The following is a 25,878-nucleotide window of genomic DNA, read 5'->3' as shown; positions in this document are numbered from 1 at the left end:
ACATTAAGAGCTTCACACAGCATTTCAAGTTATAAAGCTCTCACTAGGGTGACTCAATATTTTGTTCTAGGTCGACTAACAAAATAAGCTAGCACACCATGCAGGTAATGAACCTAACTACGTCTAGTTTATTAATTTATTAGTTGAAAAAAAAGTGTACATACAGCAAGAACAATAAATTGCAAGAACTCTTGGGTGGGTGTTAAATTTGAGTTTGGAGTGCTTTTTCTCAACTATTAGTTTTTTTTAGTGCTTAAAGATGATATTTTTGACACTTGTGCAAACTCGCAGAAAGACCAACTCCATAACATTCCAAATGAGGCAAACCTGCGCACTCGTCGACAACTGCCTTTTACCAGTACTACTATTGACATGACAAAACTTCTAATCGTTACAATTTATTGATTCACAAGTAATGCATCGAATTGTCTTGTTAGTGTGAAGAAAGAGTTTACTGGTTGGGCTGCCGCTACACGGACAACTTTTGCCTTCCCATTGGCGGAGCGTGTCGTCAATCACGCCCTAAATGGTCGGGCCGGTGGGCGTGGCTTCATACTCGCTTTCCAAACTTTCGCCAAAGTCCCTCCCATTCTTTCGAGCCGCCCTGCTTGAGTCTGTTGGTCCGCGGCGCGTGCATCCATTGTGGCTTCGGCGCCGATGGGGAAGCTGCGGCAGCATGGAGACGGTGGAGCAGCTCGTCTCCTTCCACCGCGTTCAGGTGCAGCTGAGTGGCGGCGCGCCGTGGGGCTTCACGCTCAAGGGGGGCACCGAGCACGGAGAGCCGCTCGTCATCACCAAAGTGAGTCCTAACTCCCTGCCTGCCTGCTGCCCTTTTGCATTGTTGCCCAACGTGGCTCGCTTTCTTCCATCCCAGCTCACTTCTGCACGGAGTACGTACGCGTGTATTCGAATGTTGTTGGGATTGTTTAGCGAAGCGGGCAAAAATATACTTGGAAGTGGATGCACAGATACTTGGATTAAAAAAAAAAAAAAAAAAAAAAAGAAGCCACCAGGAAGTGCGGGTTCATCTCCTGTGCATAAGTTAAAAGTAATACTATTCATTTTTTTCGAGCGCTTTAAGTAACATTTGAATTATTAATCTGTCAAAGGTGATTTTCTTTGATTTATGGATTGATCAGATAATATATTTCTTTTGTTACATTTTCATCCCTTTGTTCAAAAACAGGACAGAATTTCAAAAAGTGACAATGCAGAAGATGCGCAACCTTAAATTGATTTGGATTCACTTACTGGTTTGGTCCGTCAAAAATCAGCAAAAGTTTTTATTTTGGGGAAAAAAAACACAAATGAATATGAGAATATTTACAGTTGATTAGTTGTATGGTCATCTATAAATTGCCACGCTTCTTAAATATTTTACTGGCAAATATGTACAAAACCCAATTTGATAACTGGCACATTAATAGAAAAAAACCTGAAATAATTTGCTTTATTTCTGAATTAACATTGAAGCTGCTTACTTTTTGCGTTTTGTTGTTCTGGTAAACCAACAGCTCGCGATCGTTAGCTTGATGGTCCGAACGTGTTCCTGGCATCAAATTATTCTCCCAAAGTTAATGGATAGGTCCACAATAGTCCGGATGGAAATCTTACTTCTCTGACTTGATTATGACATGTCAATGTTATTTCAAGTGGACCAAATGATGGAGAATCGGAACGACAGTGTAAAGATCAAGCGGAAAGCCGAGTCCGAATGACAAAGGTGTGACTCGGGAACTTGAAAGGCGATAGCTTTGTGATGTAGTACGTTTATGATGAGGACAGAAAGTCAGAATCATGGCTGGTTGATGTTGTCTGCTGTGACTTTTAGTACCGTAATCCGCCTTCATTTTCGGAAACAAAAGGAGGCAGAAAGTGCAACCGGCACACTTTTTATCAATCATGACGCTATTTCAAAAAATACTAATGATGACATTTGTTGGTTTTGCTTCATCAGAAGGAAAAAAAGCTTGTCGAGACAGAAGCCGAGCTCCATTGTGTTTGTTTACGGACAAGGCTTTTTTTTTTTTTCCACTTTTGAACCAAAGTCAAGGAAAGCCCCGGAACTTTGCCGTGTGACGTGAATCCGTGCCGTCATTCTTTGCGTGACTCGTCATCGGCAAGCAGGGGAGCGGGATCCCGTCACTTCGTTGTCTGCGCTTGTTGTCACACTGCTTGAAATCCGTGCGCCTGTTTGACTTTTGCTGCCAGTCATTATTGGCGCGTGTTCTCCTGTGGGTGGCCGCGTGTGTGTTTATGGCATGTGTATGCATACGTGTGTCTGTGGTGTGTACATTTTGCCTCGTCCGCGCCTCCATTCACCGGGCCAGGCAGTGGAAAAGCATAGCTCATTCATCTGGAAACGCGCACACACACACACACACACACACACACACACACACACACACACACACACACACACACGCTGGGAAAATGTGAGTGGGAGAGATAAAATCAAACTGGACTCTGGAGCTTTTTTTTTTGCGTCCTGTGGCTATGTCAAGCTCAGAACGTCTGAGTGGTTTTGTGAGCTGTTCTGGTTCCGTGTGAGAGAGTTCCAAAAGTTACGCACATACACAGAAATTTGTGTGTGTGTGTGTGCGCACGCGTGCATGTGCCCTGGCCCTGAGAGTGTATGCACTTAGTCTGAGGGGGGCAGCTTGGGGGAAGGGTGGCCTCCTGCCTCCCCAAGACAGCAGAAGGAGGATAGAAGCCATTTGGCCAACATTCCAGCAGCAGAAGCACAACAAATTGCTGCTGCGGCGGGGTGTGTGCAGACGCGCGCGCGTGTGCGTCACACACTCATCATCAGCTGTGTGACGGCACGTAGGCCGGCGGGCCGGCGGGCACGTCACTGGCTTGCTCAACATGCCCGGCAAATAGAAAACGTTTTGCAATTAGCCACCTCTTGGCAGCGGTGGCTCAGATGTGGAAAAGTTGGCACGTGGGGCAAGATTTCCTGGTCACACACACACACACACACACACACGTACATGCACACACGCACACATTTGTCTATTCAAAGGAGACACCACCGGTGAGGGGGAAGCGCATTCCTCTCATCTTTTTCTTTCCCTTTGCTGCTGTCAATGTTGACACAAAACTGTGCCAAAGAATTTTTGGACAAGTGCTGGAAGGTGGGCAATCCAATGACCCCAGTGTGTGTGTGTGTGTGTGTGTGTGTGTGTGTGTGTGTGTGTGTGTGTGTGTGTGTGTGTGTGTGTGTTTTCGTCTGTACATTCCAATAAAAGTAGCCCCCACGGTCTTCTCTGTGGGGGGTAGACAAGGATGCCATCAGATAGAGATGCTATTGTCCGGGGCGTGCGCGTGCTACTTTCCTGACACAGCAGAAACGTGTGTGTGTGTGTGTGGGGGGGGGGGGCAGTTGTGTAAAAAATGATGAGCGAGACGGCAAGTATTCATGAAGCAAGTGCACCTTGCAGGACCCATGCGACAAAGAATTGTGTGCATGCGTGCGTGTGTTTTCAGACAACATTGTGTACCTACACAAGTTTGTTGTTGGTCTCCCTGCTGAGTTCGTGTGCATCCTGTCTAATGATTTCTGGACTTTGGTGTGTCTCTGTGCATATCGTGTGCTGACGTTCAAGTGTGTGTGTGTGTGTGTGTGTGTGTGTGTGTGCGTGCGTGCATGTTGGGGTGGGTCTGGAATGTGTCTATCTGTAATCTGGAGCCTTAAGGGCTTTCTCCCAGGCGGCGTCTGGACAGCCAGCGGAGGTTCCAGTCAATTTGAGGCCCTTGATTTTTTTGTTGTTGTTGCTCCATTTCAAAGCTGAGCGACAGTGTCTTAAGATGCCAGTTGAATTTGTTGTGAAATTGCCTTGAATCCATTGGAGCCCTCCACGAAATGCAATCAAAAATTTGGGTTTTAATCAGGAAAAAATAGCATTCCGTGATCTCGTATTTGATAAATGCACACGGTAATATGATCTATATGAACAATGATTTACAAGTCATGTTCAATCTATGTTGAGTTGAGCACACGACAGAAGAAAAGTCTTTGTAGATTTTCTGTTTTTATTTGTGCCCAACGCAACATCCCAACTTCATCGGAATTGGGTTTGTGGAATGAAAATGAATTCAAACCATTTTTTGGTCACATTGTCAGCTGGACGGCCATTGTGTTGCTCGTTTCCGCTTTGGCCACCCGGGGGCAGTATAGACAGACAAATGGATATCCCGCTCAATGAAAAAGTTACAACTCCTCTCAGCTCATCAGTACGGCACTAATATTACAGTCGTCCATTGCAGACGAGAACTAATATAACATAATCGCTCGTTAGCGTCTGCATTAAGCTAGTGATTTGAAAGTTCAAAGCCTCTTTTTGACCACCTGTTGACTATTTGCCAAACTGCTGTTTATCGCGAGTGAGTCGCGTTCGACGGATGCTGTTCAACCTCACACACACACGCGCACACACACACACACACACACACACACACAATAGAAGTAGCGCTTTTCAGATGGAAAGAATATCAAAATTGCCAAGAATAGATGCAGCTCGAAATAATCGAAGCAATGAATGTTAAAATATCAACATGACATTAAGTACCGAATAAGTGTAATTTTAACTCAAGTGATTTCAATTGAAATTATTTCATATTGAACTAGCTGAATGAAGCAATTTTTTTTTTCGCCCCCCCTATCTGAAAGTTGTTTCCTGGAAGCGCTTGTATAAGACCTCCATTGACTGGCTTCCTGGAATTGTGGTTATGGAAGGTTTTGCAAAATAAAAAAAAGAAAAAAAAATTGTTTTCTGAGGATGTCAGGTCTGTGTGTTGCTGCAAAATGTTGCCTTCTTCGCCACACGACGGCATGATTCATTCTCGCCGGGAACATTTCATTGCGCTTCTGCTCGGCTTGTCCATCAGCCCTGCTTTGTCATCCTCCCATTTTGTTGCCGTTGTCATGTTTACAGTTTCTTGCCACTTTGAAATTTTGAATTGCTGGGCGGGGCAATCGAGCGAAGGGCAGCGGCGGCGAAGCTCGGCGAGAGTCGAGTCAAGGCGGAGGTGGAAAATGAGAGACAAAACTCTCATTGTATGCGTCACCGACCCGACTCCGCCCCTTCCTGCTCCAGTCATGGGAGCTACTTTGGGAACATCAAGTTGGGTTTTGTGTTGCACAGTTTGAAACTTCGCCAAACACAACTTCGGGCAGTCACTGTGATGTGAAATATTAAAAGATAATTCAACTGCTTTCCTAAAGTGTAATGAAACCGAAAGTGGCATGTGGTTTGTGTGTTGATGTGTGCCTTTAAGGGGGAGTGGCCTAGCGAGTGACCACAAGACCTCCGACAACATCTATTTAGCGTCTTTTCTCCTCGCAAGTGTCGTTATTTTGTTTGCATATTTGACTGTCCTATTCAACAAACAGCTAAAAGTGCGCCGGCGCTCACTTGACGGTAGCGCCGGCGCATTTGAAGCTGGCTCACTACCCGCATCATCAAGCAAGAAAATAACAAGTGCGACCGGCGGCCGCGGCGGCGGCTCGTAACCTGCGGCTGGTGCGTGAGCGTGGGAGTTTTTCCTTTTTCCATGTGGGCCCCTTCCCCTCATCCCGCCTTGATAAAGAAGGCCTTGTATGAGGAAGGGAGGAGAAGCTCACACGGCTGCGAGCGGAGGGCAGAGGTCCAAAGCGTATTTGTCCAGCGTGCAGCGGGTTCCTCTCCTTGTTCTCCAAGGAGGCCTCACCACTTGGAGGTCTTTGAACTCTTTTTGAGGGCTGCTTTGTTGTGGTTCAAACGCTCACAGATGTTCTTCTTCTGAATGGCTAACGCCCGGGGGGGGGGGGGGGGGGGGGGGGGGGGTGATAGCGCCACCACATGACGACTTGTTGTCGCATTTTGAAAGCTCAGAGAGGTGGTGTACAGTTATCGGGTGAAAAACACGCGCCTTGGCTCTTGCTCAAGACATAATGGCGAGAGACCGGGAGGTTAAGATTTGATACTTCCTTGAGAGCATGTTTGACTTGGACCCATCTGTGGTCAGGACACCTAAAGTAGGGGTCCGAGGAGCCTCCAGAACTCTTTTCTCCTGGACAGGGTGACAAACATTTGGCGCATTTTGGTCGGGTAGCACTTTGTGTGCACGGACACACGCAAGCAACTCATTCTAGATTCTTTCTAATTGATATTGTACTTATTTCGTCCCTTTATATCAATACATGAAGGTTGGATGCACTTGTCACATTTGATTCTCAAAGCATTTGTATCCCAAATCATCATTTACCACTGAAATGAATAAAGATGCCATTAATCCGTTCCAGCACCCCAACCCCACTCGAAATTGTGGATTTGAATAAGAAAAAAATCCAAGGCATACAATTCATTGAGGCATCTCAACTCCTCTTAGCTCATCAGTATGGCACTGATATTCGTCATTCTCTGCAGAGGATAAAGAATGACCGAATACTTTTATTTTTGTGTCGCTGCATCATTGAATCCTCAAACAAATCACGCGTGTTGCACTTGCAGTGCTTGTGTCATTTTTCCATGTGTGCGAAGACACACACACACACACACACACACACAGTTGACAGACTTTCTCCCAGCGAGAATCCTGTTATTTTCTCGGTCTCGACCTCGCACTAATGTAAGGTTTCACTTACAGCCTTTTCGCGCATAGGCACCGCCTTACACACACACACACACACACACACACACACACACACACACACACACACACACACACACACACACACACACACACACACACTTCTGCACTTTATGGTAGTTTAAGTGTGTAAATCTGTCTGTCTGAGCACACAAATGCACACTCACACTCATCAGACTGTCGGTGATTGTTTGTGATGAAAGAGGCTCTTGTTAAATACAGTTAGCTGTGTGTGCGTGTGCGCGCACGCCTGCGCATGTGTGCATCAGGTGATTGTGGAGTGCTGACAGATTGTTGCCAATGTGGGATTTTCTTGATTTTTCCAGGGCACAATCATGGGCAGTGAGCCACGAGACACACACACACACACACACACACACACACACACACACACACACACACACACCACACACACACACACACACACACACACAAATGAAGTGAATTTACAACTTGGACTTTCAAAAAAAAAAGGGTGTGTCTGACCTGTGTGTGTGTGTGTGTGTGTGTGTGTGGAAAGCGCACAGAGAAGCTATTCTTCTCTGTCTCGCGTTCTCAAATGCTGAATGTGACCTCACTCTGTCTGGATGCACGCACATGCACACGCATTGTAGAGGAATGTGAGTTTGTGCGGGCCGTCTCAAGATGCGCTGCAAAGAAAGGAAAAGTTGCCATGGTGACACTCGCCTCACAAGTTCGCGCCTGACGATAACTTTCTCCCCGTGTGTGTACGTGTGTGTGGTCCAGATCGAGGAGGGAGGGAAGGCGGCCCGCTGCGAGAGGCTGAAAGTTGGCGACGAGCTGATTAACATCAACGGCTCGGTTCTTTACGGCAGCCGGCAGGAGGCGCTCATCCTCATCAAGGGCTCTTACAGGATCCTCAAGCTTGCCGTCAGGAGGTAAAAATCGTCACATCCGTTTTTGCAACCACAATGAGCTTGAAATCAGTCTTGTAGCTTGTACTTACCTTCACATTTAAAGCCAATCCTCGGATTTCGTATGCCCCACATTTCTTGAGATTTGCTTTACGACTGTTTTTTGAGGCAACGTTTCATCCCGGTCACTCAGTGAAGCTTCAGTCATTCACTGCTTAGCTGCAGGATAAACCTTTTACCAATAGAGGGTGCTAACGAATGCTTACATGGGTAAAGAAGACCGTGCATTGGCTTAAATTTCAATATTATGTTTATAAAAAGTAAAATTGCTGTTTAAAGCTCATTTATCAATTTTATTTGTCCTTTGTATTTATTCTATATTGCTTTCTATATGTTAAATCGCCAATATTCTCAAAAAAATTGATATTTTGCTTAATATCTTTAGCTTTCTGGAACAGATTAATTGGATTAACATTATTTCTGATTGGAAATCTTGCTTTGGTTTTTGTATGATTTGGTTTTAGTTTGACTTTTTGGAGCAGATTCATGAAAGCCTAGCTTCCATTTTATAAATGATAACGTTTGGGGGAAAAAATATTTTTGTTGTTGTTGATGAAATCAACATGAGTTTTTTTTTTTTTTAACCTCATTTATTCGTGATCTTGTCCCTTCTTAAAAATGTAATGAGTCCAATCACAGCACCAAAGTTTGCCCAAACCGGTATAATAAATGTCTACATTTTCATGACTTATTTAATTCAATCATTATTTATAAAGTGATTAGACATTTTATAAATGTGAATGTGTTGTTTTTAACCAAAAATAACCAGTTTTATATCAATATTTGAAGCGTCTGACTGAGTTGTCCCATCTGCCCGTTTAAAAAAATAAATAAGACAATGTGGCCTTGGAGTCCCAAAGTTTTCCCAGCCCTGTTTTTGTGACTTTTTTGAGGAACATAAAAGCAGGAGCCATGCGCAAACCCTCATACAGCATTTTGGATTTTTGCTGGATGGTGTTAGTGTGTGGAAGCCAAGCTCCTCTTTTGCAGGAGGCTCTGTAATGTTTTTGGGATATTGTGGTTGTGTTATGTTTTTTTTGTTGGGGGGCGGGGGCGGTTATGTGTGTGTGTTTCTGGACTGATGCTGATCAGATCGCAGATGGATTCTTAAATCTTGTGATGGACAATTAATGCATCACTCCTAACCAAGATGTTCCCATCCAGCTTCCTAGTTTCCCGACAGAAAGAGGCGCTGCGCTAAATAAGGGAAACCACGGGAATTCCATGTGCTCGGGGGGATGGCGGGTTATGTTCGGGTCCGTTTTCAGCACCGATGCTTTTTTTTTTTTTTTTTTTTTTACACGGTGTGCTTAAACAAGCCAGCGAGGTTCAAGAATGCAAATCTGAAAAAGTGCCATCTTTGTTCACATTCACTCACTTTTTCGCGGGTTTCATCCCAACATGACTGTGGTCACTTGAACTTTTTTCGCTCTTTTTTTTTTTTTTTTTCCGTAACAGTCCCCGTCATTCATTTGTGAATGGGAAAGTTCGTTGGGAAGGTTTTGTCGCCTTCACCTGGAAATGTTCCTCCCGCTGTCCTTCCTGTTTTCAGAGACCCGCCGCAAATGGACATTCCTCCACTTGTGCGCAATTTCCTCTTCTTCCCAAAGTCGCGTCCTGTCCAACAATGGACATTTGAGGGAAGGAGAGAACAAGATGTGTGTTTTTGCGGCGGCGGAAAGCAACCAAGTACAAATGTTGTACTTGAGTGTCTTATTCAGGCTTCCTGACTGTGTATTTTACTGGAGGATTTATTTTTTATGCACTCATGACACCTTGCGGAGTTCTAGAGCAGTGCTGTGACCCAGGAATCATTAACAATGATGCAACGGATTCGGAGAAGCAAGATATTCCCCAGCCACGGCCTTATTGAAGCAAATTGTTTGAGCATGTCGGCTGCAAACGTGTGTTGTGTTGTGTTTTGCCAGGCTACAAAAAAAACAAAGAAAACAGCGGCTTCTGGCCTGCAAAAACGTATACAAGCACACTGCTCACCAAATGTTAGGGATATTTGGCTTTCAGGTCCAATTTATGGATTTGTTTTCTCCCCATTTCATGATCAAAGCTTTTTTTTGTCTTGTACATTTACATTGAATATTTAAAAGTACATTTTGTCATCTGTGCTTTTGTTCAAGCTAAAGTACAGGAGTCAATTAATAGCTCTACTTTTATGAGTCTCTCTTTTTTTTTTTTTTTTTTACATTTATCTGTACTTCAAGTTGAATATGGCATGTGAGCACTTTTGCCACAGCTACCTCGATGGGAAGTGAACATCCGTTGATGGAATAGGAAGCGGAACGGAGCGTCGAGGGCAAGCCTGGAGGGTGCAGCGGGACCAATGTGGAGTTGGCCACCGAGGGGACAACACAAATCGGTGTATCATTCGTTTGGAAATGTCAATTATGCCGTCATTTGAAATTGCATCCCAGGATAGAGTCCGATTATTTTCGATTGCCACTCAAAAATGGAAAGAGCAATTCGTACCCAGTTGCGAATGAAGCACAGCTGCAGCCGGTTGGTCCATGCAAAACAATCACAAGGCTTGCGCTGAGCTTGCTGACTGCTGCTTATCTGTTGTTCGCAGATGCTGGTTCAGAGCGCCACAAAGGCTTTTGCTGGCTCACATGTATGCTTGGGATTGTTTGGTAGTTTGACTGCAGACCACTCAATGGACACACACACACACACACACACACACACACACACACACATATATACACCATTGTATCGGTGTAGTGCCACTGGCTCTCTGGGACCTGTGCAGGACAGAGGTCTGCGGTGCCAAGAAGCTTGCAACACAATAGTCTGACCCCCTCACCACTGCTTCCCCCAAACCACCAATACACATTCTTGGGATTCCTCAAGACAGCTCTCTCTCTCTCTCTCTCTCTCTCTCTCTCTCTCTCTCTCTCTCTCTCTCTCTCTCTCTCTCTCTCTCTCTCTCTTTTAAGCACTAACAGTGCCACAACACATGTAGACTGACAATGCAATAGGATTTAGTTGCATGTTCTTTATCTTCTGTGAAGAACCACTGATATTACGGCTGAGGAGTGATGTCTCTGTCTTCATGTATACATAGCCATCCGACTTTTGTTTTATACTTTTATACACTACTTTTTTTTTTTTTTTTGCCATTACTGTGGTCCGAATTCACCCAAGGACTAAACGGTAAAAATAGGGCAAACGTATCGCATCTCATGCACCAAGCATGCGCAGATGTTTTTTTGCTTGCATTTCTTCTTGGCTACATTGCTTCCAATCTGATTTTTAATTAGTTTTTTTTTTTTTTGTCCAATCAGATTTCAGCCTTTATGTGTCGCTATGCCAATGTAATTTTCCTTAGGCCTCCACAAGCTGTAGCTCTGGCTCATGTAAAGTAAATTATATCAGCATTTTTTTTTTAACCAAACACTTCATCATTCCCTTTAGGTGTAATTAGTGCCTGTGTCCAAAATTGTGTGATGATAAACTGATTGCACGAACGCGCACACACACACACACACACACACACACACACACACACACACACACACACACCACGAGAGCCGTAAAGCAAACAAATAGTTCCCAACGGCAGGCAACGACACAATGGCAACAAGTGGAGGAAGTGAGCTTGTTTCGGCTTTCCCGTGTTAGCCCTTTGAAGGCAACATGCGGAATGTCAGGAATCTGACAAGCATGTATGTAACATACATCCTCGTGGAGTCTGCCCAGGAAATCGTTTGAGGCCACTTGTGGCCTCAGGTTGTTAGTTGTTGTTAAATACATGCCGCATAACTATGGGCACAACAAGAAGTGGCACTTTGGCGGATGGAAAACAAAGCTTCAAAAAAGAGGCTTCAAGCTAGTAAATGATCCTGTGAATATTTAAAACAACCGCATTGCTTTGCTTCAGATAAGTCAGTTCATCTTAATGCTAACAAACAATCCAAAACGCCATAAACAGGCCAACAAAGGGCAGCATTATCCTTTAAGCAATTTGAACACAAAGTGCAGCAGCACAGGTAGACAGACAACATAACAATCTTCACAGGCATATATTCTTTATTCTCTACAAGAAACGATTAACATTACTGCAGATTACTGAGTCCCAGTAATTCTGAAAAACGTTTCGCACGAGACAGGGGCTCAGGAAAAGCCTACTAAAACATCAGAACTTTATTGGGTGGACTTGAAATACCGTCCCTTCCGAAGCCCGAGATGGGTAGGTCACTAGATACCAGTTTGAGGACCACCTCCACCTGCAGAAATTCTTTCCGGTGGTCGGCTCGTTATTTTGGTCATATTTGAATCAGAGCGACCGTTCTCGTTCGGTGCTCGTCTTTCGCCAGATCTTGTTTTGGGAATGGAAAAAGCCCCCTCGTCTGTCATCTTTACTCAAAGCCACTTAGGAGGAAGTGCCTCTGCATTTTTCCTCCCCATCAAACAACAATATTGCGGAACCCTTTGCTATTATTTTAGTGGCGGTGCCGCACTTTATCTGCCCTCCGCAAACTTCCCCTTGGACTGACTCACACATCCTGCATGCAAGGGAGGCAGGCAACGGTGGGGGGGAAAGAAAGAGAGAGAGAGGGAGAGAGAGAGAGGGTGGGAGCAAGAAAAAGTCACATTTTGCCTTCCAGCGAGAAGTAGGAGTGAGGAAGTAGGGGGGAAGGAGAATGGAGAGGGGACGTGAGGATCCACGCAAGGGCTTTCCCGCTTAGTCTGGAGCCGCGGGCGACGCGGGCTCCTTGCAGGGAGCATTTTTCCGAGCCCCCCTGGTGGCCACAGCCGGGCGCTCCGGTCGCGCCGGTTCCAGTGGAAGGGAGGGGCTTGATCCCAGAATCCGGGATCTCACAGGCTTCATTGTTTGGACTTGGGGAGCGAATGCGTTGAACTTGAAATGTGCCTCTGGATGCTTCTGCTCATCACTCGGGTGGGTTTTCGCGTCAACTCGATCAAGTTCTTGTGGAGCCTTTGTGAGCGGCAGAAGCTCTTATCGTCTACGTCTGGCCGCTTATCTTTTTGTCTGGCATTGGCGGGCTAATGTAATGTGTACCGAGACTGTGTGTGTGTGACTCAGATTATGCGCCTTGACCTTTTGCGCTATCGCTCAACTGTTGCCACCAAGTGGGACATTCCAGCAGATCTCTCTTTCAATTCTGACTCTTCGCTTTGGACTTCTGTCACGATTTCAACTTTGTCGTTCATCGTGGGTTCAGTGTCGGCCTCTAGTAAATCCAAAGCGCTTTTTGGAACCTCCACAAAAGTCTTTGCAACAAGGTTTCATTGGGATGAGGCGAGAGCGAGCGTGCAGTTGTCGTTGCCTGGCACGGCAACAGCCAGAATTTCTGGAATGGTCCAGAAAACCGATTCTTCATTTAGGTATCGCTTTGAATCGTCACTAAGTTGCGGGTGAGGCAAAACTTAGCGCTTGTTTATTTCCCGCTTGGGTGCTTTGTTCCAGACGTGCGAGGATGAGTGTGCTTGTCACGGAAATGTTTCTGCGTTACCCAAAACAATCAGAAAGGCTTTCCCTTCCTTTCTTTTCCCTCATGGTGCCCAACATCCGGCCTTCCATCATTTTGTTTTCTTCAAGGGCGGGCGTTAGGGTGCATTTTAGTGCAATGACAAGCAGACAAGAATTTATGGTGTCATGTCAGATTTTGACTGTTTAGTTTGTGAGATCAACTGTGACCAGTTGATGTAGTGTGTATTCAGGTATATATACATGTATACCAGTCCTTTTCAAATCGTGGGGCAGACCCTCCTGGGGGGGCCATGGTGCAATGTCAGTGCGGGGGGCACGTGTGACCCTAGGGAACATACTTTTTTTTTTTTGCCGGACTGAATTGTAATTACACATCCACTACAGTAGGTGGCAGGGGTGCTGTCACTCATTGTCAGAGTATGTGCAAGGGAGTATAAAGTAAAGGGATTTTTTTTGTTGTTGTTTTGCACCGACAACACGTACATGGATACACAGCAGGAGATTTTAAGTGCAGTGAACAAACCTTTAGCAGATACAAAAAATATTTAACAGGGATGAAAAGAAAGGCAGAGAGATATTTTAAAAAAAACAAGAAAAGTTATTTGTTGCTGTAATTTGACCTGTTTTTTGTTTCGTTTTGTCATTGTTAATGGTAATACAATGTTATGCAGAGGTGTACTTGAAACAATTTTCTAGACAAAGCATAGGCGGAGAGTTGGGAGCGTGACAAGCAGTGTGACATGAGTACTCTTCAAGTACCGTTTCTAATTGCGTCATTAAATCTTTTAGGCAGTGTCCAGCGCTTTGTTGGACAACAGCAAGTTGTCCTGTAGCAAAACTAGTGAAACATTTGAAGTTCCCCTGGAAAGTTGATAGTGTGAAATTTTACCCCAAAGCCCAATATCCCGAACGTTTTGTGAGTAGTGTGTACACGCCGCTGATCGTTCACCTTTTTCCCGCTCGTCTCTGCAGGCGCAGCATCCCACACATCAGGGCTCCCTCCTGGCTTCCGACCGAACTGCCCCCACCTCCTCCGCCTCCCCCACCCTGCCCCCCTCTCCCGGCCGACTCCCCCCCGTTGCCCCCGCCTCCTGCTCCACCTGCCATGCAGCTCCACCCCTGCGCCTGCACGCTAACCTGGAATACGAGTGACAACAGGTGAGCCTTTCTAATCTGACGCGTCTTCTGATTAATCATGGTGAACCGTTTACGCCACCGCTATTTTGCAGATTTAAAACCGTGAGTTATTTTGTAATTTTGACAGTATACGTAAAAAACTATCATTTGATTTATGTCATCACAAGCCAGATTGGATCCCCTGATTGGTTGGTTTTGTCCCATGGGCGAGGTGCCCAACCGGTAGCCCATGGAATGGTCCCAAATCGATCACAAGAACAAAAAAAAATATTTGTGTGTCTGTGTGAATTTTATTAATATAATACATATTTTTGTGTCCTAAGCATCCTTTCAGTTTCACTTTCACAAAAAAGTATTTAAGCAGGACACTTTTAACCCACTGTGGTGCGTGACCTCCCATCAGCGCAGGTTGTTAACGGTCAGCAGTCTCCAATTGCAGCGTGCGATCAGAGCTGTTGCGATACATCTTTATTATTATTATTGTTCTCATTCACTTTGTTTCATTTACGATTCACCGATCGCACTGGGAAAAAAATGGGAAGCTGGAGCGCCAGGAGAAGCATTTTAAAATGGTACGGTGATTTCCTATTCACAAACACACAAACTCTTGTGTCTACTTTATTGTTATGTTTCGTTTATGTTAGGGGTCGTTATGGCCGTTGCTCACGATGGCATGCCTGTGCGCGTGTGCATGTGTGGTAACAGTCGATCGCGGAAGGTTGGTGGGCTTGAAAAGTAGATCTCCGGCCAAAAAAGCTTTGGCACCCATGAACTATGCTAATCCAATTAACTGGGATTCACTGGAATGTTCAATTGGAGTACTGCCGCCCGCCCCCTCCAAAACCAAAACCCGCGAGCATACGGTTGACATCATGGTGTTTTAATCCCATGCAGGAAGGCCCTTGTTCTATTTATAACCCTCTGTGTCAACACTTGAGTGTGATAACCAATCGGATCCCCTAATGAGCTCTTCTTTGTCTGTCTGTGAGCCAAGCAACGAGGCTTTCGTTTGTTTGGTGTTCGATTGTTCCACCGGGGCTGCAGTCGTCGTTCCATCCAAAGCGTGTCGACATCTCAAGCGACAACGTTGACAATGTTTCGACAGTCCGGACGGCCGTTTGGGTGAATCACAAGTCACGTTGCTTTTTAATAACACAAACCAATAGCTCAGAATTGTTTTGAATTCTCAAACTTTTTTGGTCCCAGGACCCCTTACACGGAAGGCATTTTCCAAGGACCCCTTCAAAATCCAAACGCCAATCCAGCAAAACTACCACTCTATGACAATTTTTTTTTTCCCCAACAACTTCAGCAAACCCTTTCCCAAGATAAAGTCATCCTATGATCCTCTGAAAGTTTAATGAGGGAGCAAAGTTTAACAAGCTAATTAAAAAATATAAAACTTTATTCTTGCAATAGGGCGCCTTTTTTCGTGGAAAAGTCGCCTTTATTTCTACAAAATAAAATAGGGCTGTATTCTAGAAAATAATACACCATTTGTTGTGTTTTGTGAAAAAAAAAGGACTGTATTCCTGAAATATGACCTTTGTTGTAAAGAAACCAGATTTCGATTAATGCTATGATGCGTCACAATCACATTCGAGCTTTTGATTGGCTGAAGCAAAGGAAGGGAGGAGTCATTGGTTTTACAAGTTTTGTTTATTTAGCATCCAGGGCCCATGACAATTTATTCTGCAAATCACCAAGCTTTAGCTCGCAGACCGCTGGGGGGGGGGTCCAGGTCCCCCATTTTGATAACCACTGTTCTAGTGTATTTCCACTTCCAAGTTGACTCCTCCTCCTTCTTTGTTGTATATTAGTGTGCTGGCACGTAGGCATATTTGTGTTATGATTTTTTCTGGAGATTAAACTGTTGGTCCTTGGACGGAAACGGGAACTTTACTGACTCACAATACAGCAAATAGCCTTTGTCTTTGTTCGACGGGAATGAATGAAATCATGCGCCTCTTTTAGGCTCAAGTCTCCCATTCTTGTTAAAAATGGCAAGAAGTGTGCGTGCGTGTGTGCATGTTCCTTTGCCTGATCTCATCCACACAGGCGCGTAACTACGCACAATGGCATGTGACTCCCACAACAAGTGGACAAAGAAGGGAAGAGGGCCAAAAAAACGGTGCTTGTGTGGGACCTTTTTTTTTTGTCACAACCCGAAGGCTCGAAATGTGTTTGGTGCCGCTCCGTCTGTGCCAAGCGGCTGGCTTGCATGTTCCACGCTGCGCCTCGTTGGCCAGGAGTGACTGTCATTTCCTGTCCTGCTCCTGTCTCATTTTTCTCTCTTCCTCTCAGTGTCATCCAGGTCAGCGAGTACGGCATTTACGTATGCGGCAGCTGACCATTCCTTCTCATTCCCAGAGACAATGGCTACGTTGTCTCACTGCTTTCCGTTTTTAATACGTGTATGCGAATTTTAATAAGTAGAAATGTGTTTCAAAGATGTGGAAAAGGTTTTTCTTTTTTTACTTCGCTGTATCGTCTTTTCCTGAAATGTGTACCTAATAGAAATGTGTTTCAAAGATGTGGAAAAGGTTTTTTTTTTTTTTTTTTACTTCGCTGTATCGTCTTTTCCTGAAACGTGTACCTGTCGATTAGCGCGGGTAATGCGGGACGAGTTCTTTTCTGAACACTGTCTCGTAGAAAGAAGACCAATGTGAATGGGATGGCTGCATTTTCTTGTCTCCTAAATCCCTTCTCTGTCTCCTTGAAGTGACCTGCCCATGCAGTGGAGCCAGTTTTGCCGACCGTACTCGTCCACCGATCGGAGCAGTTCCCTGGGCTCCATGGAGAGCTTGGACACAGCGACGCCGGTTACGCAGCCTGACCCCGACTCGCACAATTCACCTGTGGACCCGGCACTCTTCAATAGCCAGAGAGACTCGGCCTACAGTTCCTTCTCCGCCAGCTCAAACATGTCCGACTACGCCACGGTGCCGCTCAGGCCCGGTGACGTGTGCCCCGTGGACAGTTTCCTCCAAAGCCTAGGGCCGACTTGTCCGACCTCCGCCACCGCCGACGGAAGTTTATACTACGGCGAGGCCCGGGCCGAGGCGCAGCGAGTTGGTTTGAAGTTCAGGTCATTGACCCGACCCAAGCAGAAGCCCGTGGAGGTCAAAGAGAGGCCCTCCTCCTGTTCTTACGAGGAGGACAGGCGGGTAGAGGACTTTGACGTCAGAAGAAATGGAGAATGCGGACGAGAAGCGCACACCAATCCCACCCAGTCTCCAAACAGCGGGGACAGTTTCAAGAACAACCCCAGTTGCCCTCATCTTCCAAATAAACATTGCGCTTCCGCTCCAACAGATATTTCCTATGAGGAAAATGCGCTTTCTCCAACCACTGTACCGGGAACTCATCACGACTTCCCCAAAGTCGAAGAAGGCAGCCAAAGCGGGCCTTTAAAATGCTTCTATGGCCCAACGGAAGGATGCGCATGTGATATGAGGGGCGGTGCGGACACAACCACACATCAGTTCTCTCAGGCCTCTGCTGGTTCTGCTTCATTAACTTCACATGCCTCATTAGATGTTCCTGAGCAGTCTCAAATCAATCACCCCGCCTCTGCAGATATTCATTGGCAGAAAGACCTCGAAAAGACACAACTTCAGTGTTCACACTTGAATAGTAACAACTGCTCGCCAGAACCTTACGGTCAGCCCTATCCCTCAGATGCTCCTCACAGCCAGCGGTGTCCAGTATCGCCAGGGCCAGCGGAGAGCCAAGAACCGTCAAACAGACATTGCCCGGAGCCGCCAAACCAATGGGGCGAAAGCTGCAGCTCCACCCCCGAATCTGCGTTTTTGGAGGAAGAAATGGGAGTCATTCAGCATCATCACCCTTGGGGACGCTCTGTGAGCGTACCCGAGGACACAACGGGACCATCAACACAGGGCGGGCTGGTTCCTGACCAAATACTCGGAGGAGATTTTGAGCCTCTTAGTGCGGCTGCCAGTGTTGACACGTTACTGGAGGCGCAAAGGGCAGATGAGAGAAGAAGTGAAAACAACTTGAAGGACAGCGTCGCCGTCGACGTTGCCGCGAAAAAGCCAAACCCGTCAAGGAACCATCGGCGAAACCGCCGCCGTAGCGAGCGTTTCGCAACCAACCTCCGGAATGAGATCCAGAGGAAGAAGGCTCAACTTCAGCGGAGCGCTGGCCCAGGTGGATTGCTCTCTTGCGGCGAAACCGTCCACGAAGAGGATGGTGCGGACCTCCCTGACGAGTCTGAAGATCAGGGCACTGAAGTTACAGAAAGAGAAACCAACGCTCAATTTGCTTCGACTCATGCTTCCGCCAAGCGGACTTGCGCACCGGAGGAGAAATTAATCCCTTCGATCCAAAAAAACTGTGACAATTCACCATCCACAACTACAGCTGTTCAAATTGTGGAAACCGGTGTTCCAAATTTTGGTGTTGGCGTCCGAGTTGTGGAGGAGCCAGCTCCTGCGGGCAAAGCTCGCCGCTGGCGTTGGACGCCCGAGCACAAGCTCCAACCGGAACCAACCGGAACCAGCCGACTGTACGGCGCCGTCGGAGAGAGTGTCTTAGGAGTCACCCGGTCAAGGCACGGCGTTTGCGCCTTCACTTCCACTTCCGCACCCTCCTGCGGCCGCTCTGCTTCCTGTTCTCGAGCGGAGGAGTCCGACATCCTTCCATTTGCAGATCGGAGGAAGTTTTTTGAGGAGACGAGCAAGTTTGCGGGCGGATCCAAGGTGTCGGGACTCTCCAGTCCCAGGAAAGGGGAGCAAAGTCCGTACACAAACCAACGGAGGTACTCCTATCAGGGCGGGGTTCAACAAGAAAAGCCCCTGCTTCCAAACAGAATGGAAGACAGGAGGCCATCGGTATGTAGCAGCCGAGACAGACCAAAGAAGGAGAGCGAACAGGTTAGAGAATGGGAAGAGAGTGCAAGGGAGAGAAAGAGGGACAACATGTTGCGAGAAATCGAGATGCAGCAGGAGAAGGAAAGACAGGAAAGGGAAGTAGAACGAGACAGACTCGGGGAGAAGGAGCGACAGGAAATGGTGAGACTGTGGGAACGGGAACGCCAGATGGAGCTCCAGCTCGAGAGGGCAAAGGAGAAGGACCGTCTCGATAAAGAACGAGAAGACGAGATGCGAAGGGAAAGGGAAGAGTTTTACGGCGGTTCTTTCATGAAAGACAGCAACCGCGGAGAAAACTTCCATCTGAGCCGTAGCAGTCAAGTCCCGGCGTCTGCATTCTACCCGGTCGACGGAGCATCACAGCAAGCGTTGCACCAGGGATTCACAGCGGGGCGCAACACCCCGACACAAGTAAGTCGAACCTCGATGGGCTTTGCGCGAGGGGTTGCCAGGTTATCTTTCAGAGGTTGTTGTGGAATCTGCGTCCGCTTTACAGACAAAGCAAAGCGGCCGAGGGGTGACGCAGTTGAGTTTGGAAACACAACAGTTCATGTCTATGTTGAAGCCCGTCCGTGTGTGATCCAAATCTAACCCGGATTTGAACTCATTTGAACTGCTTATTTTCAGATATTCTGTGTATAAATAAATCAATAAAAATGAGTCAAACAACATCGACTTTATTTCTCGTACTTAACTCATTCACTCCCAAAGACGTTTTTAAACGTCTTTTCAGACTTGGTCCAGAATTGGCTGGTACTGAATGAGTTAACAAGAGTTGGATTCTTTTGTGTCGTGCTTACCTGTAAATGTCCTTCCAGTATCCTGCCGGGCAACATGAAACAAGCAAACTGAACAGGAAGTACAGCCTGACTGAGAGGTGAGACGCTTCCCTGGTTGTATTCCGTCACCTTTCCGCAAATGGACGCTCACGTCATCTTTGCCCGATTTGTTTCCGAGTGAATAATCCCGGGAGAATTTGAGCAGGTGGTCGGATTGTTTAGGAGTCAGCAGGAAATCCCGCTCGGTCACGCTTGACTGTCGTTTGGCTGGAATGAGCTTTGAAATGTGGAAAGCAAAGCAGTCATCCATACTGAAAATGTAACCCGCTGGCTGGACGGAGGATTTCTATTTATTAGGACGTGCATGACTTCATTCATTGTGGGACTCGGTGTCAAACCCAATTCCAATGAAGTTGGGACGTGGAGTTGAACATAAATCGAAACAGAATACAATGATTTGTAAATCATGCTTAGCCTATATTTTGATTGGAACACTACAAAGTTATTTCAGATTCAAACTGACACATTTGATTGTTTTTAGCAAATAATCATTAACTTTGATGGCGGCAACACGTGCCAAAAAAAGGCTGGGAGAGGAATGCTCATCAAAAACCTGTTGGAACATCTCACGGGTGAAAAGGTTAACTGGGAACAGGTTGGTGTCATGATTAGGGATGAAAGAAATTCCTGAACCGCTCAGTCATTCATTGACAAAGATGACAACGTTCCTCAACGTACAATTGCAAAAAGGATTTTAGGGATTCATCATCCGTCGCCCATTGAAAATGTCTGGCACATTATGACGTATAAAATACGACAATGGACATTCGTCCTTTAAAGCTTCACCACTTAGTGTCCTCGGTCCCCAAACAATTATTGAAAGTTGCTGAAAACAATCAAGTTTATCAGTTTGAACATTAAATATCTTGTCCGTGTCATGAAGTCTAGGTTGAACACAATTTGCAAATCTGTTGTTTTTATTTGTGTTTTACTTTATTGGAATTGGGGCTTCTTCCCAAATTGGCAAGAAGTTTGTCTCCCCCGCAAATTCGAAAAAAAATGCCGTACAAAAATTATATGAAAATCTGAGGGCAGATAAAAAAAAAACTTTTTTGAGATAGTGTTACCCATCACCCCCCACTTTGAACACATTTAAACTTCTTTAAAAGACAATTTCAACAGGATGCCCTCGCCATCCTGTTGGTCCACCAGAGCCTGGACCCCATTTGTCATGATTTGTGTGTGCTTTTGATCTCTTCACACAACAGAGACTACACCGGCTGGAGACGGGACCCCCAGCCCCCGGACAGCATTGGTCGGCATCATCCGCCATCCCGCCATGCGTCGCGGATCCCACGACGGGTGGTCGGCGACCGACACGACTGCAACGGACACACGTTAGCCCCCCTTTCGCAACGGGGGCGCACCATGTCCGAAAATGATCTCCACATCGATGCCGGTCAGCGATGGTCGCCATCGCATTCCACCGCCGCCAGCCAGACGCTGAGCGAAGTGGAGGAACGAGCGGACGGAGAGCAAGACCCGTTGACCCGGACGAAAAAAAAACCTCCTCCGAGGCCGCCGCCGCCCAAGTGGGAGCAATTCCACCGCAGGCGAGCGTCCCACCACACGCTATTTGCCTCGTCCTCGACTGCTCTTCCGCAATATCCCTGCACGGGAGAGCAGCACCCTCCTGCTCATTGTACCTCTGAGCCGTCCAGGCAGAGGTCGTACAGCCTCCCGCCGCAGAGACAGGAAGTGGTGGAGAGTTGCCCACGCTGCAGCTGCCACCAGCCTCAGACTCAAGAACCCGCCTTCTCCCACGTCCCGCCCGATCGGCATCAACTCTCCCTTTCCATTGCCCCGCCCAGTCCCATGTTCTCCAGGCGGGCCTTCAGGCCCGTGGTCCCGACGTTCTTTGACCAGCACGAGAGGGAGATTGCGGCACCGCCGGCACCTCAGAGCAGGTCAGCTAAAATGCTTGGGCTCATTTTTGTTCGACTGCCCTACAGGTTGCCTGCCACGTAGACCAGAGATTTCCATTGCCGCCATTTTTTCTGTTTGTGTGATTTTTGTTTTGTGGCGGGCACTGAGATACCGTATTGGCCCGAATATAAGACGGTGTTTTTTGCATTAAAATAAGACTGAAAAAGTGGGGGCCGTCTTATAATCAGGGCCGTCTTACATTCGGCCCAATACGATACTTATGTGATGCGCCGCGCCGCGCCGCGAGAAAGGTTGAGAAACACTCATGTCGACAAATGCGCACAACAACAAACCTTACATGATGTCCATCTAACCCAGAAGCTCCGACATAACAGACGTGCTAGCCACACGCTCCAGCGTGCCGCATCCCTTGGTGAATAAGTGTGTTGTATTTTTTGGTGATTGCTTTCATATCGTTTGTCTCCAGTGAATCAAACCGCAGCCGTCGTCAAATCGAGCATCCTGACAAGCCGCCATCTGGAGCTGAGTGGACGAGAGCGCTGTCTCCCAGAATTCAAAGCGCCAACATGCTTCCACCTGCCGTGGCAAATGGATACCTTGGTGGCGTTTTACTTCCTGAATCGCTTTCTGCGCTGGACGACAAGCAGCAGCAGCAGGAGCAGGAGATGTGTCTGGGCTCAAACATCCAGAGTGTTGAGCCACCAAAGGTTCTTGAAACCGCAACCGAGTCAGAGGCGACCCTCAGCCCGAGCCCCACACACAGCCTAGAGGCGGAACTGGATGTGCCTTTAGAAACGGACATCGACGACTTCCAGGAAGATGATGGACTTCCTGTGGAGGAAGAGGCTCTCACCAGCGAGCTTCCTTGCTTCGCTTTGCCGGCCACTGTCCTGGAGACGGACATCGACACCTTACCTGAGCCGCAGGCTGATCCGGCGGGCGGTGTCCGGGCAGAGTGCAGCTCCGTGGAGGAGGAGCCGGAGAGTAGCAGGGAGGGGCTGAGCTTGGACGAGCTCTTCCCCCACAGCAGTGAGGGAGAGTCGGGAACGGAGAGCTGGAGGGGTGCCTTCCATAACGCCGAACACAACACTGACAGTTTGGAGAGGTAACGAGAATTCATTCTGATGTGATTCCCAATTGGTGTAAATTCCGCTTTTGCGACGAGAAGAAGGCCCTGCGCTTTTTGTAATGTCCTTGATGTCCTCCCCTGTCAGGCAGTCCGGGGCGAGCTCCAGCTGCTCCTCTTATTACAGTACGTCGGCAGCCAAGGCTCAGCTCTTGTCCCAGATGAAGGACTTGGCCGACAAAGAGCGGGAAGAGGACGACGAGCTTACCTATAAGGTATGCGACCTCGCTGTCACCCCCTCTCTCACGATTGCCCGTCTGAACCGGGTTTTTTTTCTGTCTACGTTTTTCCGACGTGTAGAGACAGCTGATGGAGAGCCTGCGTAAGAAACTGGGGGTACTGAGGGAAGCCCAGCGGGGGCTTCAGGACGACGTCAGGGCCAACGCGCAGCTGGGGGAAGAGGTGGAGGGCATGGTGGTGGGCGTGTGCAAGCCCAACGAGGTGGACAAGTTCCGCATGTTCATCGGTGACCTGGACAAGGTGGTCAGCCTGCTGCTGTCGCTGTCGGGGCGTCTGCTGAGGGTGGAGACCGCGCTCGACATGCTCAACCCTGAAACCGATGATGACGAGAGGGTAAGGGGACAGGAAAACACATCCATCCATCCATTTTCTACCGCTTATCTGGAGTTGGGTCGCGGGGGCAACAGCTTTAGCAGGGAAGCCCAGACGTCCCTCTCCCCAGCCACTTCTTCTAGCTCTTCCCGGGGAATTCTAAGGTGATCCCAGGCCCGCTGGGAGACATAGTCTCTCCAGCGTGTCCTGGGTCGTCCTCAAGGCCCATAACACCTCACTAGGGAGGCGTCCAGGAGGCATCCTAATCAAATGCCCGAGCCACCTCCTCTGGCTCCTCTCGACGTGAAGGAGCAGCAGCTCGACTTTGAGCCCCTCCCGGATGACCGAGCTTCTCACCTTATCTCTAAGGGAGAGCCCGGATACCCTGCGGAGAAAAACCCATTTCAGCCGCTTGTATCCGGGATCTCGTTCTTTTGGTCATGATCCAGAGCTCGTGACCAGATGTGAGGGTCGGAACGTAGATCGACCGGTAAATTGAGAGCTTCGCCCAGGAAAACCCGTCTCTACATTATGAATGGCCCGGTCGATCGTGTTGTGTGATATGAAGTGTGCGGCTGGACTAATACTCTGAGAACGCCCAATCTCTGCTGAGCTAGCAAAAGGCCGGAACAGTTCGATGACCACAAAAATTTAGTAGCCCCGGTTTCGGGAATGATAGAATCTACAGCCTCCACTTGAGGGAAACTGACTCCAACATTGTGCTTCTCTGGTTGCCGTCTAGCTCTCCCTGCTGGAGAAAAAGCGCCAGCTCATGAGGCAGCTATCGGAGGCCCAGGACTTGAAGGACCACGTCGACCGCAGGGAGCAGGCCGTCAGCCGGGTTCTGGCCCGATGCCTCTCTCCGGAGCAGCACAGAGACTACAGGTACAACAAGTGGAGGCCCCCGCTGTGGATTTGCCTCCCGGCGCTTCCACTTAATCTGTTTTTTAATCCCATCGCTCTTCTACAAACCATCAATACTATTCCAAGAACGCTTTCGAAAAAATTGTATACATGACGTATACATTAAAAGGTATACTTGAGTATAAGTATATAAGGTGTACTTTTTTATCCTACATTGGAACAAATTAGGTTTTAAAAGTGTACTGCAAATATCTGTCTGCATACTTTTCAGTCCAAGCCAAGTATACCTAAGCATAATTCTATGGAATTGATACAAACATAGTGTTTGAAAAGTACACTTCAAGTATACTGCATCCAATTCAGTATAAAAAAAAAGGTTGACCTATAATATGCTTGAATAACCAATGCTAAGCAATTTTGCTCAGCAATGTAACAGAATGCATCTGTGCGACACAGATTATCTGGAGCCAGTTCACAATCAAAATTTCTCTAATCACATGACCAAAACATTTAAATATGACAAATCATGCTGAGCAGAAAAGATGGTTATTAAATGCATCAATGTGGGACTATAGCTAGCTTTAGCGAGCTGAAGTACCTGGCTAAAAATGTTTGCTAGCTTTTTTGTTGTTCGGATTTTTTTTTGTTTTTTTTCATCACTAAGCTAATTGACGTTCAGCCTTTGGGCCACAACTACTGCTTAAACGTTCTGGGAGCAGTCGCAGACAAAAGAAAGTCATAGACAGTTGGACATAAAAGGAAAGAGTTTCAGTGCTTGTGAAAGTCGAGAAAGCCTCTCTGCTTCTGAAATGATGGCTCCTACATAACAGCCGCCTTGTGTGTGCCCCCCCCCCCCCTTTCAGCCACTTTGTGAAGATGAAGGCAGCCCTGCTGGTGGAGCAGAAGCAGCTGGAAGACAAGATCCGACTGGGAGAGGAGCAGCTGAGGGGGCTCAGGGAGAGTCTGGGGCTGGGCCTCGGTCTGGGATTGGGAATGTCCGTGGGCTACGGGCATTACTGACTGGATGCTTGGAAGTGACACTTGAAGTAGAGAGCAAAAAAAAAAAGAAGAAGACTTTGTGCTTCTCAGGTTGCCGCACAAAGATTCAAGCTCAGTTCAACCCCTACATGGAAGCACCTGTGCCACTTTCAAGCATGACTTGATGCGAGATGTGACACTCGTGTACGCATATCTCACTACCAAAGAAAAAAAGGCCTTATGTTGTATTTTTTTTTTTTTTGGGTGCTTCACATTCAATTGCAGTTTCTTGTTTTGTCTGTGACACCATAGCATCATATCACTGTGTTTTAATTTACTGCGCGGAGTTTGACACTCCGCTCACATAAATGTATAGAAGAGCCTCATGTTTATAATGTATACGTTGTGTGTGTATATAGTGGATTTGAATATAGCTGGAATGGCTGGTAACAAATGCTTTTTTTTTTTTTTTGTAAACTGCATGAATCTACTCAGTTGAAGTTGATAACTTTTTTTTTTTTGTTCGCCATCATCCATTAAAATTTGTCCCAAGTGCCCACTA

At 47.1% G+C, this 25,878-nt stretch overlaps 1 protein-coding gene across 2 annotated transcripts; it reads left to right on the top strand.

Moving 5' to 3' along the window:
* The first annotated feature begins 325 nt into the window (after positions 1-325).
* Positions 326-25,878, top strand: shroom4 (shroom family member 4). 2 transcript variants are annotated; one of them, XM_019871052.1, is made up of 11 exons: positions 326-799; positions 7,381-7,532; positions 14,011-14,196; positions 16,898-19,481; positions 19,889-19,947; positions 21,118-21,816; positions 22,263-22,901; positions 23,011-23,137; positions 23,223-23,495; positions 24,217-24,359; positions 25,202-25,878. In XM_019871052.1, exons 1-11 carry the CDS (start codon positions 527-529, stop codon positions 25,356-25,358), a joined length of 5,292 nt encoding a protein of 1,763 aa, XP_019726611.1. In that variant the 5' UTR covers positions 326-526; the 3' UTR covers positions 25,359-25,878. The 2 variants fall into 2 exon arrangements, with proteins under 2 accessions (XP_019726611.1, XP_019726612.1); XM_019871053.1 differs by lacking the exons at positions 326-799; positions 7,381-7,532 and adding an exon at positions 12,167-12,483.

The sequence above is a fragment of the Hippocampus comes genome, unplaced genomic scaffold (assembly GCF_001891065.2).
Source record: "Hippocampus comes isolate QL1 unplaced genomic scaffold, H_comes_QL1_v1.1 scaffold83, whole genome shotgun sequence".
NCBI classification, from domain to species: Eukaryota; Metazoa; Chordata; class Actinopteri; order Syngnathiformes; family Syngnathidae; genus Hippocampus; species Hippocampus comes.
This window is presented reverse-complemented; position numbering and strand designations above follow the sequence as displayed.